The sequence below is a fragment of the Symphalangus syndactylus genome, chromosome 2 (genome assembly GCF_028878055.3).
Source record: "Symphalangus syndactylus isolate Jambi chromosome 2, NHGRI_mSymSyn1-v2.1_pri, whole genome shotgun sequence".
NCBI classification, from domain to species: domain Eukaryota; kingdom Metazoa; phylum Chordata; class Mammalia; order Primates; family Hylobatidae; genus Symphalangus; species Symphalangus syndactylus.
The window spans coordinates 50628615-50649558 of record NC_072424.2 but is presented as its reverse complement, the minus strand read 5'-3'; the positions used below and the strand labels follow the sequence as shown (position 1 = coordinate 50649558).

The 20944-nt window shown below is 35.7% G+C and overlaps 1 protein-coding gene across 50 annotated transcripts in view; it reads left to right on the top strand.

Moving 5' to 3' along the window:
* Positions 1 to 20944, top strand: part of RIMS1 (regulating synaptic membrane exocytosis 1) — a 531588-nt gene that overhangs the window by 461796 nt on the left and 48848 nt on the right. For 33 of the 50 annotated variants that reach the window (XM_055256418.2, XM_063630499.1, XM_063630385.1 and 30 more), the window contains one exon: positions 76 to 311. The exons of 11 other annotated variants lie outside the window; for them this stretch is intronic. In XM_055256418.2, coding sequence (XP_055112393.1) covers positions 76 to 311 — 236 coding nt within the window. The remainder of the gene's footprint in view (positions 1 to 75; positions 312 to 20944) is intronic. 6 more of the 50 variants (XM_063630378.1, XM_055256434.2, XM_055256440.2 and 3 more) reach the window with 1 other exon arrangement.

Below are 20944 nucleotides of genomic sequence, written 5' to 3'. Positions count from 1 at the left end.
AAATTAGATTTAGAATTTCAGTGATGCTGACCTGTAATTTATGGATGCATATATGTTTTTACTTTGTAAATATAGTTCATTTACCCCCAAAATGCAAGGCAGACGGATGGGAACTTCAGGAAGAGCCATTATGAAGAGCACCAGTGTGAGCGGAGAGATGTACACACTGGAGCGTAATGACGGCAGCCAGTCAGACACAGCCGTGGGTACAGTTGGAGCAGGTGGAAAGAAACGGAGATCCAGCCTTAGTGCCAAAGTGGTTGCCATAGTGTCTCGAAGGAGTAGAAGCACATCCCAGCTTAGTCAAACAGGTGAGTGATGTGAATTCAACCTAAACAACTCAGTTCTTTTATGGAGAGAAAAAGTTGATCTTCATGCTATGGCTTGTGATGGAATTGTGGCATGTATTTGGTTCTTCTTTGAAAAGAAAATTTATTTTTGTCTCTGAAAATCTGCTAAATTTATGGGTTTATTTTTTCTGTACAGCTCTCTTCACAAGGTATCACTTTTAAATCTGTAAAGTGGACAGATTTTTTAATTAAAAAAATTAAGGTCATATTTGCAAATATGCAAGGAAATGCAAAGAAGTATTAAACATCCAAATTTATTTACATGCAACAAAAGCAACAGGGTTCTCTTTTTCAAAATGTTCCATAATTCAATTACTTATTTTTGGCTATGTCTATACTTTCTATAGAAAAGAAGGTCAGTTGTGCAACTTGACATATACTCTTCAAGGTACTGTATAAATATAATAATTGAACTGTACTTGCTATAGTTTCAATGTAAGTAAAAACCCAGCAGCGATTTTTACTTTAGAAAAATGGGTCAGTGGTTTTATGCAAAGAGTAATGTTTTAATACGAATATGTGTTTTAGATATTTTCTGCTGCTTAAAAGCTTAATGTCCTAAAGGTATATATTTAAAAAGCAAATACAAAAGAGAGAGTGGCTATTTTTGTATTGTAAAATATAACAAAACACTGCTTAAAATTATATAAAATTGGTCAGATAGATTATTCATTACTATGCTCAATACTATGTAAAATCAAAGGTAAGTGAAATATTGAAGCGATTTAAATAGTCAGCAACTGTTTTTTCTCTTAAAACCAACATTGGTTCCATTTTCTGTTCCTTAATAGCAAGAGCCTTATCACAAAATTTACTTATACCAAAAAGCTTTCACAAAATCCTTTTTATGTCTCACTCAGCATTCTGGAAAGTACCTATTTTAAATTATTCATTCTACTGGATATATTGGCAAATAAATTAGAAGGAGGAAATTTGAGTCATGTCTTAAAATTACAGGATTAGAATGAACTTAGAATAGCTAGCATCCCTGTGATAGATCTGCATCTTTGCCCTTCCAATCAGATGAACTGTTCTATTTGTTATGAAGGAGAATTATTTGTCTTCTTTAGAGTCAAGTTCCTTTACAGTAAGTATAAGAGGCATTTTTCATTTGTGTTGTTTCTTTTGTTTAATTTTTTTATGGTGGTGCTTCCTGGTTTTTGGTGTTTTGTTTGTTTGTTTGTTTTTTAAATTATACTTCAAGCTCTGGGATACATGCGCAGAAAAGTGCAGGTTTGTTACATAGGTATACACATGCCGTGGTGGTTTGCTGCACCCATCAACCCGCATCTACATTAGATATTTCTCCTAGGCCTCCTAGGAGATATTTCTGCTATCCATCCCCTAGGCCCCCACCCGCTGACAGGCCCCAGTGTGTGATGTTCCCTTCCCTGTGTCCGTGTGTTCTCATTGTTTAACTCCCACCTATGAGTGAGAACATTTAGTGTTTGGTGTTCTGTTCTTGTGTTAGTTTGCTGAGAATGGTGGTTTCCAGCTTCATCCATGTCCCTGCAAAGGACATGAACTCATCCTTTTTTATGGCTGCATAGTGTTCCATGGTGTACGTATGCCACATTTTCTTTACCTAGTCTCATTGATGGGCATTTGGGTTGGTTCCAAGTCCTTGCTATTGTGAACAGTGTTGGAATAAACATACGTGTGCATGTATCTTTATAGTAGAATGATTTATAATCCTTTGGATATATACCCAGTAATGGGATTGCTGGGTCAAATGGTATTTCTGGTTCTAGATGCTTGAGGAATTGCCACACTGTCTTCCACAATGGTTGAACTAATTTACATTCCCACCAACAGTGTAAAAGTGTTCCCATTCCTCCACATCCTCTCAAGCATCTGTTGTTTCCCGACTTTATAATGATGGCCATTCTAACTTGCTTGAGATAGTATCTCATTGTGGTTTTGATTTGCATTTCTCTAATGACCAGTGATGATGAGCTTTTCTTCATATGTTTGTTGGCCACATAAATGTCTTCTCTTGAGAAGTGTCTGTTCATATTCTTTGCCCATTTTTTGATGGGGTTGTTTTTCTCTTGTAAATTTGTTTAAGTTCTTTGTAGATTCTGGATATTAGCCCTTTGTCAGATGGATAGATTTTATTGGTATTGAAGTAATTCTTTACAGCATGAGGTGGTGGAGAAGATTTTGACCACCAGACTTCAAAATACTTAAATGAAATGGAAACGTTATTTGATGTCCTTGAAGGAAACCAGTGTTTCTTATGTGAGAGATTGTAAGTTTAAGAGTTGTTTTTACTTCTTCCCTCAACTTTCCAGGCTCTTTTTCTCTCTCTTCTCCCTCTTTACCCTCTTTTCCCCTCTAGCTAGTTAGCACCCTATCATTCATTACTTGAGCATAGTTTTCTTATAAAACACAGCAGTAATTTTGCATAAAAACTATACTTGTGGCTCATCTTTGTATTAATAAGTAATGGGTTCAAATTATGGTCATCAAAACACTTAGCCTCTTTGCTTTTTTCGTTTATGTTTTATCTCAGTTATGGTCAGATGTTGACTTCAAATTATATCTTCCTTCCCAGAAGATGTATTGTTAATGACTTCATGGAATATCCTCTTTTCAGAGATTGGATTCCAGTGTACAGGTGCAAAAAGGAAATGGGATTATGAAGCCAAGACACCAAAATAGGTAGTTCTGTTCCAAAGTGACTCAATGAATGAACTTTGACTTCTCTCTACAACTCAATTTTCTTATATAATGATGGGTTGAATGGGATGTCCTCCTGTGAACTTTCTATGTGCAAAATTTTATGCTTCTCTTTCTACATAATAATTTTACCTTTCATTTGATAGCCTATCCTTAGATTTCAATCTTCTTGATCTTTCTAAAGCAAGTGACAAATGTTGATAACCCTCAGTTATCACTCCTCTTTGTTTTAGTGCATAGCCTGATATTTCTCTTTCTTAGGACTTCCACTAGTGCTTTTCTCCATTAATTTAATTATCTTTCATCTCTCCTACAGAGATTTAACAAAATTCAGGATTATTCTAAGAAATGTTAGTTTTTATTGCTTCAGATTCTGCACTGACCATGAGATCTGTATTTCTGGATTCCTCTTCCCCCATGAAATATTACTTAATTTTAATCTCCCATAAGAAAGCCCCTCTTAGATGTCTCTCTTAAAATAACTTTGGATTCTCTTAATTTTCAGCCCTTACTTTCAATATAGATAGAAAGGGTATGAAGTAGTAAAGAATGGTAAATTTTAAGAAAATGTCCCTGAGCCAGAAATATTTTGGAATTGAATGAACCTCTAGGTAAAATGCAGGTTGGGTTTTAAAATATAAAGTTTTTAATCTCTGTTGGTTTTAGTGGCCCAGCCTGTGTAATGTAAGGAATTGTCTTCCTTCACTCAATACTAACTGTATAATATTCCATATAATATCCTATATCTTCTCCTCACTTGAAAATGAAGGCATTATTGGGAAGGTTCTACAAATCTGTGCAAAGTCATTTCTAAATACACTTTTGAAATTATACTAATCAGTATCATAAGAATGATAAGTATTCATGTATCTAAGTGGACAAAAATAATATATCTACCTTTCTAGAGCTTTTTCCATGCCCTCTTAAGTTATGTTTGTGCGAGTATATACAATTTGACTCCTTCATTGGTCACAAGAAACTTATGAAATGTTATTATTCCAATTTTTTTCTTTTTTTATTTCATTTTATTTATTTTTTTATTATACTTTAAGTTTTAGGGTACATGTGCACAATGTGCAGGTTTGTTACATATGTATACATGTGCCATGTTGGTGTGCTGCACCCAGTAACTCGTCATTTAACATTAGGTATATCTCCTAATGCTATCCCTCCCCCCTCCCTCCACCCCACAACAAGCCCTTGTGTGTGATGTTCCCCTTCCTGTGTCCATGTGTTCTCATTGTTCAATTCCCAGCTATGAGTGAGAACATGCAGTGTTTGGTTTTACGGCCTTGCGATAGTTTGCTGAGAATGATGGTTTCCAGCTTCATCCATGTCCCTACAAAGGACATGAATTCATCCTTTTTATGGCTGCATAGTATTTCATTGTGTATATGTGCCACATTTTCTTAATCCAGTCTATCATTGTTGGACATTTGGGTTGGTTCCAAGTCTTTGCTAGTGTGAATAGTGCCGCAATAAACATATGTGTGCATGTGTCTTTATAGCAGCATGATTCATAATCCTTTGGGTATATACCCAGTAATGGGATGGCTGGGTCAAATGGTATTTCTAGTTCTGGATCCCTGAGGAATCGCCACACTGACTTCTACAATGGTTGAACTAGTTTGCAGTCCCACCAACAGCGTAAAAGTGTTCCTATTTCTCCACATCCTCTCCAGCACCTGTTGTTTCCTGACTTTTCAATGATGGCCATTCTAACTGGTGTGAGATGGTATCTCATTGTGGTTTTGATTTGCATTTCTCTGATGGCCAGTGATGATGAGCATTTTTTCATGTGTCTTAAGAAAACCTAGGCAATACCATTCAGGACATAGGCATGGGCAAGGACTTCATGTTTAAAACACCAAAAGTAATGGCAACAAAAGCCAGAATTGACAAATGGGATCTAATTAACTAAAGAGCTTCTGCACAGTAAAAGAAACTAGCATCAGAGTGAACAGGCAACCTACAGAATAGGAGAAAATTTTTGCAATCTACTCATCTGACAAAGGGCTAATATCCAGAATCTACAATGAACTCAAACAAATTTACAAGAAAAAAACAACCCCATCAAAAAGTGAGCAAAGGATATGAACAGACACTTCTCCAAAGAAGACATTTATGCAGCTAAAAGACACAGGACATACTATTCCCATTTTAAAGTTGAAGACACTAAGACTTAGAGGGATTGGGTAATTTGCCCGAGGTCTCATAACAGATTGGGCCTGAATTTAAACCCAGGCTACCTGGTGCCAAACCCATGCTTTTAACCAATTTACAAAAAGAGAGAGAGAAAGTGAGTGCAAGCACATTTGAGATTTTGAAATAAGTTCAAGTATTTACTGAACATCTATGTGGTTAGTACATGCTAGGCATCATGCCAGGCACTGGGATAAGAACTAGGGATAAAGGGATGAATGGCATACTGTTCCTGCTCTCAAGGATATCACAGTATCATAGGGCAAATCACATATAAATATTTCAGCTCAGAAAAGACAATTATATTAAATACAAGTGTCGGAGTGGTAGGTAGAACGGAAGCACAGGAAAGGATGAGACTCATTCCAAGATGCTTTCTTGAAGAGGCAAAGCCTGAGCATCAAAACACAAATAAATCAGGATGAGTATACAAGGAAGGACTTTGCACAACAGAAGGAAGAGTACATTTTTTTTCATTTTCTGAATTATTTATTTATTTTTTTATTATTATACTTTAAGTTTTAGGGTAAATGTGCACAACGTTCAGGTTTGTTACTACATGTACATGTGCCATGTTGGTGTGCTGCACCCATTAACTCGTCATTTAGCACTAGGTATATCTCCTAATGCTATCCCTCCCCCCTCCCCCCACCCCACAACAGTCCCCGGTGTGTGATGTTCCCCTTCCTGTGTCCATGTGTTCTCATTGTTCAATTCCCAGCTGTGAGTGAGAACATGCAGTGTTTGTTTTTTTGTCCTTGTGATAGTTTGCTGAGAATGATGGTTTCCAGCTTCATCCATGGCCCTACAAAGGACAAGAACTCATCATTTTTCATGGCTGCATAGTATTCCATGGTGTATATGTGCCACATTTTCTTAATCCAGTCTATCATTGTTGGACATTTGGGTTGGTTCCAAGTCTTTGCTATTGTGAATAGTGCTGCTATAAACATACGTGTGCATGTGTCTTTATAGCAGCATGATTTATAGTCCTTTGGGTATATACCCAGTAATGGGATGGCTGGGTCAAATGGTACTTCTAGTTCTAGATCCCTGAGGAATCACCACACCGACTTGCACAATGGTTGAACTAGTTTACAGTCCCACCAACAGTGTAAAAGTGTTCCTATTTCTCCACATCCTCTCCAGCACCTGCTGTTTCCTGACTTTTTAATGATCGCCATTCTAACTGGTGTGAGATGGTATCTCATTGTGGTTTTGATTTGCATTTATCTGATGGCCAGTGATGATGAGCATTTTTTCATGTGTCTTTTGGCTGCATAAATGTCTTCTTTTGAGAAGTGTTTGTTCATATCCTTTGCCCACTTTTTGATGGGGTTGTTTGTTTTTTTCTTGTAAATTTGTTTGAGTTCGTTGTAAATTCGGATATTACCCCTTTGTCAGATGAGTAGGTTGCAAAAATTTTCTCCCATTCTGTAGGTTGCCTGTTCACCCTGATGGTAGTTTCTTTTGCTGTGCAGAAGCTCTTTAGTTTAATTAGATATTGTCAATTTTGGCTTTTGTTGCCATTGCTTTTGGTGTTTTAGACGTGAAGTCCTTGCCCGTGCCTATGTCCTGAATGGTATTGCCTAGGTTTTCTTCCAGGGTTTTTATGGTTTTAGGTCTAACATGTAAGTCTTCAATCCATCTTGAATTAATTTTTGTATAAGGTGTAAGGAAGGGATCCAGTTTCAGCTTTCTACATATGGCTAGCCGGTTTTCCCAGCACCATTTATTAAATAGGGAATCCTTTCCCCATTTCTTGTTTTTGTCAGGTTTGTCAAAGATCAGATGGTTGTAGATATGTGGCATTATTTCTGAGGGCTCTGTTCTGTTCCATTGGTCTATATCTCTGTTTTGGTACCAGTACCATGCTGTTTGGGTTACTATAGCCTTGTAGTATAGTTTGAAGTCAGGTAGTGTGATGCCTCCAGCTTTGTTCTTTTGGCTTAGGATTGACTTGGCGATGCGGGCTCTTTTTTGGTTCCATATGAACTTTAAAGTAGTTTTTTCCAATTCTGTGAAGAAAGTCATTGGTAGCTTGATGGGGATGGCATTGAATCTATAAATTACCTTGGGCAGTATGGCCATTTTCACGATATTGATTCTTCCTACCCATGAGCATGGAATGTTCTTCCATTTGTTTGTATCCTCTTTTATTTCATTGAGCAGTGGTTTGTAGTTCTCCTTAAAGAGGTCCTTCCCATCCCTTGTAAGTTGGATTCCTAGGTATTTTATTCTGTTTGAAGCAGTTGTGAGTGGCTGTTCACTCATGATTTGGCTCTCTGTTTGTCTGTTATTGGTGTATAAGAATGCTTGTGATTTTTGCACATTGATTTTTTATCCTGAGACTGCTGAAGTTGTTTATCAGCTTAAGGAGATGTTGGGCTGAGACAATGGGGTTTTCTAGATATACAATCATGTCATCTGCAAACAGGGACAATTTGACTTCCTCTTTTCCTAATTGAATACCCTTTATTCCCTTCTCCTGCCTGATTGCCCTGGCCATTGATTAAATGTTGAAAATGGTGCTTAGTTTCCTGGGATATGAGAAACAAATCTGTGTGGAACCTAAACCTATATGAAATATTTCTCTAATTCCCATGGATACCTCATCTCAGGACAGATTTCAAATCAAATAAGCTCCGTACAACTGAGACTATGATTTCTAATAGAACTTTCAACTTTTATGAGGAAGACATCTATAAATGTAAAATATCAGTTTTATAAACTAGAAATTACTCAATTTACTTTAACTTGTACTATTGGGTAACTGTATCTGCAGTACTATCCTAGGCACAGTGGGTGTTTCAAAAATAGAAATATCACTTACAGTGGAAGGAAATCATTCACACCTGAAATACACATGAACCAAGGAACAAAGTGAAAAAACGTAAAGTAAAATGCCAGAAATAATAAAATCTAGTTCTATTTATGTATGTTATCAAAGGTAGTGGGGAGACAAATTGGTCGAGGATCTAAGTCACTAGGATGAGGGCACATACAGAATTGGTAGATGATTTGTTGTAACCATTTAGTAAAATTATTTATTATATCATTAACAGCTGAGAATACTTTGTTATCATAATATCTTTTCTCCAAATACTGACATGATGTTGATGTTTATATTCTAATTATGGAAAATATTGCAGGACTCTTTCACAATTTCAAACAATTGTCAATTATGATGTGCTATGAATGTGTTAAAAATCACTTCTATGCTTCTTTAGTAATAAGTATTCTGTACCTTTCCAATATTTTTCCACTATCAAAGTTTATTTGTCCCCTGTGCAGATCCTTTCCTTCAAGACCCTGTTCAAGACCCTCTAACTCTATATGTTGTCCCCAGTTATTTGAACAGTTTGTTTTTCTGAATTCCTAAATAGAGCTCTCTGACTTCACTGTCAACTTGCTGCCTGTTCCACTCTCCATTTTGTCATTCATTTCAGCTCCCTCTCTCTAACCATCTCATTCATCTCTATCTTAATTCCCCTCCACAATTAGATTTAGCATGCAGTTCTTGTCATGGGTGGGAAAGGCTAGAACAGGATATACTCTGGGTGGGAGCCCAAGGGGATAGGGCTAGAAGGTCTACAATGGGTTAGAGTGAGGCTGCCTTCACCATCCCTAAAATCTGTTCACATGCATGGTGCTGGGGCCGGCAAGATGGATAAATGGAGGTAACTCTTATGAACTTTTCTTCAGGGAGCTTAGCGTTAGGAAGGAAAGAGATCAAATGTAGCAGTCCTTTTTTCTTTGATTCTACCAACATTTATTAGCACTTTTCATGTACCAGACTCTGTAATCGAGGGAGTAGTAGGAGTAAGAGGGGTGTGTGTGTGTGTGTGTGTGTGTGTGCGTGCACGCATGTTTCAGAACAAAGGAATCTGATCATTTTTCCAGGTGAAGAGTAGATATAACACCTCTAGAAGGAGAGATTGAAAGATATGATACAAATAATTTTAATTGTGCAAAGTTCTAGAGAACAGAGGCGATAATTCAAGAAGACAAGTTTATTCTTGGAGACAGAGAAGGTTGATTTTTTTTCGCTGAGTATGACAGAAAAGAGGAAATGGCTGAAATACAAAGGAATATTGCAGTGGGGATATTGAAAGCTGAAGGAGCTTGAGTCAGAGGCTCCTTGATCTTCTCAGTGCAAATGAGGTATTAACAAATGGAGAGAGTGATGATATAGGGTGAGCAATGTTGTAAGAAATTAATTGGTATGAATAAAATCCTGCTGAGCAGCACTTATCCAGCTAAGTTTGGATAATGCAAGTCGTCTGTAAAGTAACTTTAAAAAAACATTTATCAGGGATCAAGGCCTCCCTTGCAGGTATCTGGTTCACATTAGCTGTTCTTTTGTCTTTCAAGATTGTCATCCCCTGCCTTTGTGCATCTCCAGTGTCCTTGCCAAGGTGTCTGAAATGACCATAAGATTCTTTGAGAATATATTGCCACATTCTTTAAGACTTTGAGAAAATATCTGGTTAAGTCTAGATTATTAAGCCCGTTTAATGATTCACCTCTCTTGGGCCACTATTTACTGTTTAGTTTGAGTCTTTCTAGCGTGCATATTATTATTCTTATTGGAGAAAATTGAAGCTCTGCTCTTTCTTTCTTATTTATTAATATTGTGTCTTCCCAAGGAAATGAGAAAATCTTACTCTTTTCTTTTCTTTCTTCTTCTTCTTTTTTTTTTTTTTTCGTGGTCTTGAACTCCTGGCCTCAAGTGATCTTCCTGCCTCAGCCTCCCAAAGTCCTGGGATTACTGGTATGAGCCACCACACCTGGCTCATTCTTTTTCTTAATATGGCTGTAAATGGCTTTTTGTTTTTTTTTGCTTTGGCAATTTCTTTCTAGGAAATTAAATAATTCTTTCATTATAATCAATGGAATGAAGGACTTCAGGAGGTCCATAGTGGAGTTCAAAACCATATGGAGTTCACTATTCTACGAGATTATACAGGCAATAATATAAGTATCCTAAGGTGTTTTAGGTAGATTTATAGATGTCAGATTTCAAAATGGGTTAATAAGTGTTTATGAATTTCCAAGGCATTATCACTAACTTCTCAAGATGAAATCATACATAGAAACTATCAAAATTTTCCTTGTTCTACTGTCAAGAAATGAATAATATACACTGATATAACTGTAACTCACATCTAAAGGGATAGTGCTTGAATAAGCTAATTTACAATGAGTTCCAGGTATTATTTTAAAATTCTTATTGTCCTTAGACAATAATTATGCCAATCAATGTGAAAAATATTAAATCTCCTTCTGTTAATTTTTTCCAGTTTTATTACCCAAAAGTCACACAGGTAATGCAAGTCATGAAATAAATCAAATGAGCACTTTCCTGGAGAGCCTACTTTATTTACCTTGGGAAAATGGATGACATTTGCCCTAGGACTTATTTTTCTCCTTCTAACCAATACAGTTTACCAAAATATTCTCTGTATTTTAAGTCTGGTATGGCTTTCTGAAGACTCTCTGCCTTTTCTCTTAGAAAAATAATGTTACAGCTGCAGGGAAGGAAGGCTAAGGTAGTATCTTTGAACATTCTAAGAAGTGTTTTCTTGGCTCTGTTGATTATTAACAATATAAGCCAAAAATTCTTACAAAGTATGTAGGCCCTTCCAAAGTTTCAGAAACTGAAAGCTACTGTGGATCAAAATATTGCTGAAATCTAAATTCCTTATTTGTGCCTTATTGCCTCATTTACTTGATCCATTTAATGGCACAAGAAAAACATTCTGAAGAATGTAATGTTTCATGTTCTTTGTTTCCTGAACACAAAATCATGGTGCCAGAAATGATTCTCAAGTCGGCGAAACCATCAAATGAATGTAAGCATGGGTTCTTTTATTTACTGTTGCTGTCTGCCTTAGGAATTCACTACTGTTAATAGAGATTCAATTTAGCTAAAGTAACTCATCTTCTGAAGAGATGCCCTAATAAGGATTAGTATTTTCAAACATACTCCAGCTGGTCTATGTTTGTTCTTTTCCTTGCTCTGAAATATAAATTTTACGTTTGGCTAAGATATAGATATACTTTTAGGTTGGCTTGGCAGAAAAAATTATTGATTTCAGTGGAATTAATTTTTATAATTAATTTGTATTTCAGGGTTTGGAGGAGGAAAGGAAACTAAATTTGTTAAGTGCCTTCAAACACAACACTTAGCACTAAAATAATTACACGTGGTGATATTTTTAACTATACTAAGATAATTGTTAAGCATGAGATCAGTTTCAAAATAGGTGTCACAAAACATTTCAGGCAGCTAAAGATGTAACAAGAAATGTGTCTGATTATTTTTAAGATGACCAATTTTAATACATCCTTATTTAATTCAGTGTTTTTTAATAGAGATTTTTGTTGATTTATTTTACTAATGATTTTCACATTTTAAGTACAGAAAGGCAAAAAGAAGATATATAAAACTCCTGTGGTATCACCACTAATTGCAAAGTCAGTGTGAAAATGATAGTTTATTATTGGATAATCTTTCTATGCATTTGTATTATTAATATTGATAAAACCATTAGCAATAATAGTTGTGATTTAGTGAGCAATTACTACATGCCAGCCAGTGTTTTAATTTTTTACATGTGTTAATTCCTTTAATTCACAAAAAACAGCCATGAAATACTCTTATTATTTGCATTTTACAGGTTCCATGACTTGTCTGAGGTATCACAACTCTTAAAAGTTGAAGTAGAGCTTATGTTCTTAACCACTTTACTATAATTCCTTTCCAACTGTATGTTCACACAGAGAGATACCTTTTTCATATAGATTTTTTAAACAAGCATAGCTTTATAATATTTAATTTTGTTCTATAATCTTGCCTTTTTTCACTTTAAAAAATGTGTATTTAAGACCACTTAGTACACCATCACGGGATGCTTGTACTAGGGTAGAACTGGAAGGAGCTTAGAATTATGTCTTAGAATAAACAGTCTTTAGTATCTGAGCATTTGGGCAATAGGGAGAAGAGGAATATTAGAGATAAGGATATGTGATGTTGCCATTTACTAAGAGGGTGATTGTTGGGAAAGGACCACATTTGCCAATTCTGGCCATGTTGAGCTTGAGACCATCATTGGAAATGTGGTTTAGGCAATTTGAGGATCAACAACATAGAACTGGCAATTGAAATCAATGAAGTTACTTAGGAAAGAAGTATAAAATACAAGTAAAGAGGATCTAGAAGAGACTCCTATAGAAAACAAAAAGTTAAAGGTCCTTTTTGAGCCTCCATTTTTGCAACTATAATATGGAAGCATAAATGGTACCTACCTCAGAAGACTGTTGTGGAGATTAAATAAATGTTTTAAACAATTTAGCAAAGCACCTGACACATGGCAAGGGATCAGTAATAATAATTAGCAGTTTTAATAATTCTAGGGAACCAAACACAAGAGTAAGTAGATAAAGAAAAGGTATCAGTGACATTGTTCATGAATGGCAGTCAGAGGCAGATTAATCCAGCTAATATTGTTATCTGTTCATTACATGTAGTTAATAGAATACAGGAATAGAATCTTAAGATCTAACGCTTGAGTTCTTCTGAGTCAGTATTTCTCAAAGTTCCTCCAGTCAAGTCTGCCTTTGAGGATCTGGTGAAATCTGTCAGTCCTAGCCTCAGTAAATTGCACTTGTTCACATACGCCACTGTGTAAACAAACATGAACGATGTTTATGAACTCCCAGAAGTATGTTCATCCCAAATTAGGCATAATCTGCCAGACAGAAATCCAAGTTTTCTTTTGCCAGTTTCCTCCCTTCTGCTCTGTTACTCAGCCTTCACTCTATTAGGTTAGAGGTCACCAAAGCCTGGCTTAGAGCCTGGTTTTTAGGGCCCATGAGAGAATAAATATTTTTATGTTTTTTAAATGGTTTAAAAAAATAAAAATGACAATAATATTTTGTGATATATGAAAATTCTGAGAAATCAAATTTTTATGTTCATAAACATAGTTTTATTGAAATACAGCCATCTTCATTCATTTACATGTTGTCTATGGCTACTTGCGTGCTACAAAGTCAGAGACTGCTTAATCCACAAAGTTATAAATATTTACTGTCTAGTCCTTTAAGGAGAACATTTCTTAAGGTCTGCTGTAGGCCAACAACTTAGTGCCTGCAATGCAGAAGAAGGTATTAGTAAACAATAATCATTTCTATCATTGTTCTCTGCTTCTCAGAGTCAGGAGTTAATTTGCCCTACTTCTATGATTTTATTTTTTTCCATATACCTGTCATGTTTACATTCATACATCTATTGATATCTCTTGTTAGACACAGTGATTCTCAGAATGAAGACTTATGCCCCCATAGATAAGACTGTTTATATCTTCAACTTTGCCCTAAAATTGATACCTGGCTTAGTTGTTTGCATAAAGTAGTAAAAGCACGTCACTCAACCCTAATTTTCCCAGTTGGGGGCTCAAGGACCATGTCTGTGATTTCAGTGATTGTATCCCAGTATGTAACACAAAGCCTGTACCACATACAGAAAAGTTTTCTGGAATGAAAGAAACTTTTGGAAGAGTTTTCTGTATTCCCTGTCTTTCTGAGGCCACTCAGTCCCCCTTACTGCATTCTGAATTGTCTATTCGATTTCCCCAAACTGTTCTTAGTAGATCACAGAAAGTTTATAGATATGAACTTATTTTAATAATCTAACTTATGGTGTAGGCCACAGGTATTGTGCACATGTGAAACCAATGTGATGTATGTAACAGAAAAATAGTAGTAAAAAATGTCCACTTTTATTTGACATGAGCAAATGATTCTTATTGATGTTCCATCTCTCAAATGTGTAACTTCATTTCTTTCTATGCGTCAGACCTATCTTCCTGGGGTTCACAGAACACAACTTAAAGCTTCTTTCTTTGTACCTCTACAGGTGCTCTACCCAGAAAATTCTTAATCTGTCAGTTTGTCTGTCAAAATCTTTCTCTTCATTCAAGCCCTACCCAAATTTCAACTTCCTGCCAGGACCAAAAGTAATTTTCTTAAGTCCTATAAGACTTTTAGGGAGTTCTCATGTGGTGCTGTTTACATCTGTAGAATTCATGTCACAAGATGAACTCCAAAGTAAATCAAGGGTAATGACCATGGAACAGGTTTTTTCTAGTCTTTCACAACAGTGCATTTAATGCAGAAGAATCTTGATAAACATCTATTAGGTGAATATGATGTTTGCTCAGTCAAAACATAATGCTCAAATGGTAATTAATTGATCAAATCGTGGTATAATATTTAACATTGTGACAAGCAAGCTCTTCTTAGTGGGTAAATTTTTCTTCCCCGTTTGGTTTGTTATTCCTAGGAAATAAAAACATCTTTTTTAAGTTGTAACAAGTACAGCTGACTCTTAAACAATGCAGTTTGAGCTTCGCAGGCCCGCTTATACAAAATTTTTTTGTCAACCAAATGCAAATCCAAAATAAAGTATTCATGGGAAATATTACAGAAACCTGCATATGCGGAGGGATAGCTTTGATTTTGGTACACACGGTGGTCATCCTGGAGTCAATCCCCAACGTTTACTGTCGGACGACTGTAGAAGTGATTTGTCTATTACTTTGCAACCTCCCTTTTCCTTTCTTTCTCTTTGCTTATATATCACTTCAGAAGCACCTGAACATTGCTCTCGATACATTTAACCAGTTAATTCTACCTTATTGCTTTTAAATATTAACTCTTTTATAAGCAAGAATAAATAATTATCATTTTAAGATTTTGATTTTTTGATAGATTCAGAGGGTACATTTGCAGGTTTGTTACATGGATAAATTGCATAATGGTGAGGTTTGGGCTTCTAGTGTACCCATCACTCGATAGGTAAACACTATACCCGATAGGTACTTTTTTTCAGCACTCACTATACCCGATAGTTACTTTTTTTCAGCACTCACTCCCTTTACTGCCCTCTCCCCCTTGTGGAACCCCCAGAATTGGTGCTGATTTTACTACTTTACCATTACAGTAAATGTCAAATAAAGTAATATTGTATTGGAAAATTATTGAAAGATAAAAATGTACATTTATGAGAAATAATAGATAATGATTAAGATATTAATTTACAACATCCTTTTATATCATTTATAAAAGGTTCATTAACCTTATGAAAATACTTAAGTATTTAAGCAAAAATGTCCAGATTTTTTGGGAATCTTTCTTTTGTTGGGCATAGGGCCAGAGGAGGCTTGTGAATAAAGGATGTACTGTAACTGCTTTTCAAGTAAGCTAGTGAATTCTTACTTGGGAAACAAACCTCTGATATTGAGGCAGTACATTGTGATACTCATTACAAAATCATTTGTACTGTAAAGATTATTTTCTTACAACCGAAAAATGTGGTACGCACAATGATTAGTCATAGTTTTAGTGAAGCTTAACAGACTTTGTGTTCTAGGTCTAGTAAAAAACATTCTGTATTCCAGACTCAAAGTCAGTGCCATAGGATGTTTTTGTAAATGGAAATACCATACTTATTTTTCTCTTAATTTGAAACTATGAAGATTCTGACAAGTGATCAAATAGTAAATAATTATACTACACGTAGGAAAGTTTCAACTGAAAAAGATTAAAACTTATTTGTAATAACTGAAGTTACATTTATAAATAGGCATGTAGTTGCATTGAAACACTGCTATATCTAGTGATGTAATGATGTAAAAGTATATTAGTTGGGAAATATAAAAAATTAATTAACGTATATTCATATTTTTATCACTTTGAATTTGACATTGTAAGAATGAATATTTGACCTGTCTACCTGCATTATGGAAACTGAAAATGGATGTAAATGCTCTAATGAGGAAGGATTCTTTAAAGGAAAGGGTGTTGATTAGAAACTTACCGGAAAGGGTTGATTAGAAACCCACAGGAAAAATAAAGCCAAAACAAAGTTAGTCATCTTCAGGTAATTTACCCTGCTGCTGAAAATGCTAGTTCCTGTTTATAGTTTCTACCTTGGGAAATACACTCAACCTATTATTCAATTGTTTTTAAAATGGAAAAAAACAGAAGAGTCATTTTAAGAAATTATTACATAAAATTTATGGAGATTTATAACTAGTGTAGGATTCTGTGATCTTCAGCTAATCAAAGAAGAAAACATACTAATTGTCATAGGTATTGGAGACTTATTGAGAAGATTGTCGTGAATAGCAAGGAAAATAGTAGGAAAAATTTACCTTTGAAGTAAAAATTTACTCTCAGTTGAGTTCTTTGGCTTTCTATAATGCTTAATAATTCTGTCTTCTCATGGATCATTCTGTATTCTCTTTCAAAGCACAACTTGAAAAGTATATTTTTGTGGGAAAAATATTTAATAAATCACATAATTTTAAAAATCTAATTTTTGTACACAGAAAAAAGGAAGGAAAAAAGGCTAAATTTAGATATTTTGATGTTGCAGTAAATGTGTTGATTATGATAATAAAGCATATTTTTTCCAGAGCTGCTTGAATTTGCTCTAAGTGCAATTGCAAGTATTGACTTTAATTTCTAAGAGGTTTGTGGCTTCAATGATGAGTCCCTTGGTGCCTAAATCAAAGTGGCTCTGTGATAAGTGAGCTCTGTTGGTTCCTTTCTGCTGATGGCAGTGGAGGCATCAGCATGTCTTCTGGAGGCCTCTGCCTGTGCTTTTCTTTTCATATTCAGCATGTCCTAGATTCACTGGCCCAGATAGCACAATACAGCAGGCAGCTTTTTACTCTGTAAATGGCTTAGTGACATTATTTAAAGTAATGCCAGTTGTCTATTCTTTTGTTCTGCTTTTATATTTTCATAGTTGTCACCCATTGCATACCCTTTGGCTGAAGCATTTGAAAAGAGCCTATGCCCTTTAGAACTTGGCACTGAGCACTCGTTATGGTACATGAGAAGTAAAAGCATTTATCTTGCCCTGGAGTTACTTACAAGCTCATTTACTAAGTAGTATATCAACAGGCAAAGAGAGATTTTTTCTTTATAGAACTTTAGCTTTTACAAAGCCCTTTCATGCTCAGCAGCTCAGAGTGCAAAATTATTGAAAGCTTTTAAAATAAAAGGCTTATCAGATTGGGAAAGATTAGGAATGCATTAACTAAGGAAGGCTTCCTGAAGAAAATGAATTTTAACGTAAAATATAAATATCTGCTTTTTATTCCTCAAAGTTTCCATAAAGTTTAATATATTCTTAATAATTCACTTTATTCTCATCTAAAAAATAATTGTGAGAATTAAATGCAATTTTAAAGGAGCATAAATATTTCATATTTATATACATGGTATATGAAATGTAATTTTTTAGAGAATCTGTTTTTAGTAACATATCATATTGCATTTATCTGATTTATTCTTAGCTGTATCCTACTCACCTCCCCAAGATGTAAAAAAAAAAAAAAAATGCCATTAGCTCTGTTTTAAGCTTTACCTTTGTTCCCACCATTAAATTTTAGGTCAGCACTGCCTGAAACCAGCAATCATTTTCCACTGAACTTAAATGGCTACTGTTTTTATTTTCACTCATCACTGACAGTCATGTTTAGGTGATGTCAAACATTTATTTCATTCATTCCACAGATGTTGCTCAAGTGGCTAATAATTACTAATAAGAATGACTAAGAGTTGTTCAGCCCATGTTATATAACTGGTCCTTTGTAAGGCTTATAATGTGTATTGTCACATTTAACCCTGTCAGCAACCCTATGACATTGATACAAGAGACTGTGACAGGACTCTGACAATTGGCTGGATTCTTCAAGGAAAACACAGAAGCTGAGAGAAGTTAAGTCACTTAACCATTGTCACATGGCTAGTAAGTGGCAAAGAAATAATTAGAATTTTAGTCTGTGCCTATAGCCTCAGTCCTTAACCACTATACCACATGGCTTCAGTATGTTTACAGTGCTGTTACGTACTAGTTAAATGTATAATTGCCTGTAAATATCCAGAATCTTCAGTGTTGGTGGTGAGCATTTTGTCATTTGTAACCAGAAAAATATTTAATTTGGACTTCATTTTTTTACAAGGAGAAAATTATAACGTGTATATCTGTATAATTTTATACCCTAAGACTAAGTTGAAGCACACCACTATTTTTCATCTTCAGTGATATGCCTCACTTTATTAGTCCCATTTACTTATGAGGAAACTGAAACACAGAGAGGCATGTAACATGTCTGAGTTCATATAGTAAGGGCAGAGCTGGAATTTGAATCCAGCAGTTGGGCTACAGAGTCTGTGCTCTAAATGGGGCATGTCATTAAGTTCGCAGAGGAGGTGGCACTGTCAGTGAACCTTCTGACTCTGCAACCATTTTACTGTACAACCATGCCAGCTTCTTGGTAGACTATCTTAAACTGTTCAGAATGCTTCTGTATGCTTACAAGAAAACTGGATTCACTTGTTCTGCTTATTTAGCTGATTCACTCATCCACAGGGATAAACCTAATTGTAGATATTAATAAAGACTGGGTTTATCAGACACATACAATGAGTCATACTGGCACAATTCTAGCACTTTAAAACAGGTACCATTATTATCATCATTTTATTTAGATAAGGAAACTAAAACTCAGAAAGATTAATTTGCCCAGGATCACATAGCTAATAACTAATAGGCATAGTATTTGTGTGGTAGAATTTATTCTTAGCCATCATACTATTATATCATCCTCAAGTAATTTGATATATTAGCTAACATAATTCTAGTTTTTATAAAAATTTACCCTAAAAGTATAAAGGCTCACATTTAGTAAAATTCTATTTATTGTTAATTTAATAATTTGAGGCAGATGCTCGTGGCAGGCAGTCAACTCTCCTCTGTGCAGTGGTTCAGGTGCCCAGGTTCTTTACGTGTTATGCATTTTTGTCATTCGAATCCATATCGCAAAAGTATAAGAGGGAAATGGAGAACATATATCTGACTCCTAAAAGCCTTGTTCTAGAAGCATCACACATCATTCCTATTAATGCTCTATTAATGACAGTTAATCACATAGCCAAGCCTAGATGCTAGGGATGGGAGCCGAGAAATACAATCCCTGACTTAGCAACCACTTACTATGAAATCTGTACTTGGAAAGCGGAGAAACCACTAACTGACGGTCACACACACAACTTGAAAAGGGTTTCATTATAAATAATTAAGTCATTTGAGAGTTTACATTCTTTTTTTTTTTTTTGAGATGGAGTTTCAATCTTGTTGCCCAGGCTGCAGTGCAATGGCGCGATCTCGGCTCACTGCAACCTCCACCTCCCGGGTTCAAGTGATTCTCCTGCCTGCTGAGTAGCTGGGATTACTGGCACCCACCACCACACCCAGCTACTTTATTTTTAGTAGAGATGGGGTTTCACCATGTTGGTCAAGCTGGTCTTGAACTCCTGACCTCGGGTGATCCACCAGCCTCAGCCTCCCAAAGTGCTGGGATTACAGGCATGAGCCACCACACCCGGCTGAGTTTAAATTCTGTTCTAAAGTAGAGTCTGAAAATACTGGTGCTTGCTTATGTTACTGTAAAATTTGTGCACTGCCAATGTAATTTGAGAGCCCCTTTATCCGAGTTTCAAAGCCTGTCAGAATCCAAAACTGACCCCACAATTTCTATTCATTCGTCAGTTTTAAAATTTCCTGGCCTCTTTTGACTCTTAGAGTCCAGGTTCCCCTGTTCAATACAACATAGACTTCATAAAGCTTAGCCATTTCCTTGCTTTATAAAACAAAACAAAACAAAAACCTTTGTTCATGTCCAGGCTTTATGAGTTTAATAGACTTTGATGAAGAAACTGTTAGTCATGGGGGGATTGGAGGGAAGGTGATTGCGAAGTGGTCACGTCACAAAGCACACATTATTTTGCTCTTTTTCTTTTTCTCTCTCTTCTCTCTCACCTCTGATACTCAGTTACTACTCTTGGCTTGTTTATGTCTACAAATAACAGGCATGTACATTTGTATATCATTTACTCTCACAGGTTGTTTTATCAACACTATTTAATCTTTAAAACAGGCCAAAGGAATAGGTTCTGCTAACATTTTTCCTGTATACAGTAAGGAAACTAAGGTGTAAAGATTAAGTAACTGGGGGTTGGCAGAGCTAGTATTAAAACCCAGGCTTTGGCCGGGAACGGTGGCTCACGCCTGTAATCCCAGCAATTTGGGAGGCCAAGGAGGGTCAATCACCTGAGGTCAGGAGTTAGAGACCATCCTGGCCAACATGGCAAAACCCTCTATCTACTGAAAATACAAAAATTAGCCGGGTGTGGTGGCACGTGCCTGCAATCCCAGCTACTAGGGAGACTGAGGCAGGAGGATCACTTGAACCTGGGAGGCAGAGGTTGCAGTGAGCTGAGATCATGCCACTCCACTCCAGCCTGGGCAACAGAGTGAGACTCCATCTCAATAAATAAATAAACAAACAAACAAATAAATAAAACCCAGGCTTTGCACCTACATATTCTGTCGTCTTAGCTACTCCATGGGGACAATTTTCTCACTATGGAAAATTCTAGCTCTTAAGCTAGAACTCTATTTTATTAAATTTACTTCTAACACTAAGCCAATTTTTTTTAAATTTTTGTATGTACATAAAAGGTATATATATTTATGGGATATATGAGATACCAATTTTTAACCTACTCATGTATTTGCTGTAGTTAATTGTAATGATTACATAGCACATCTTTAACAAAAAAAAGTT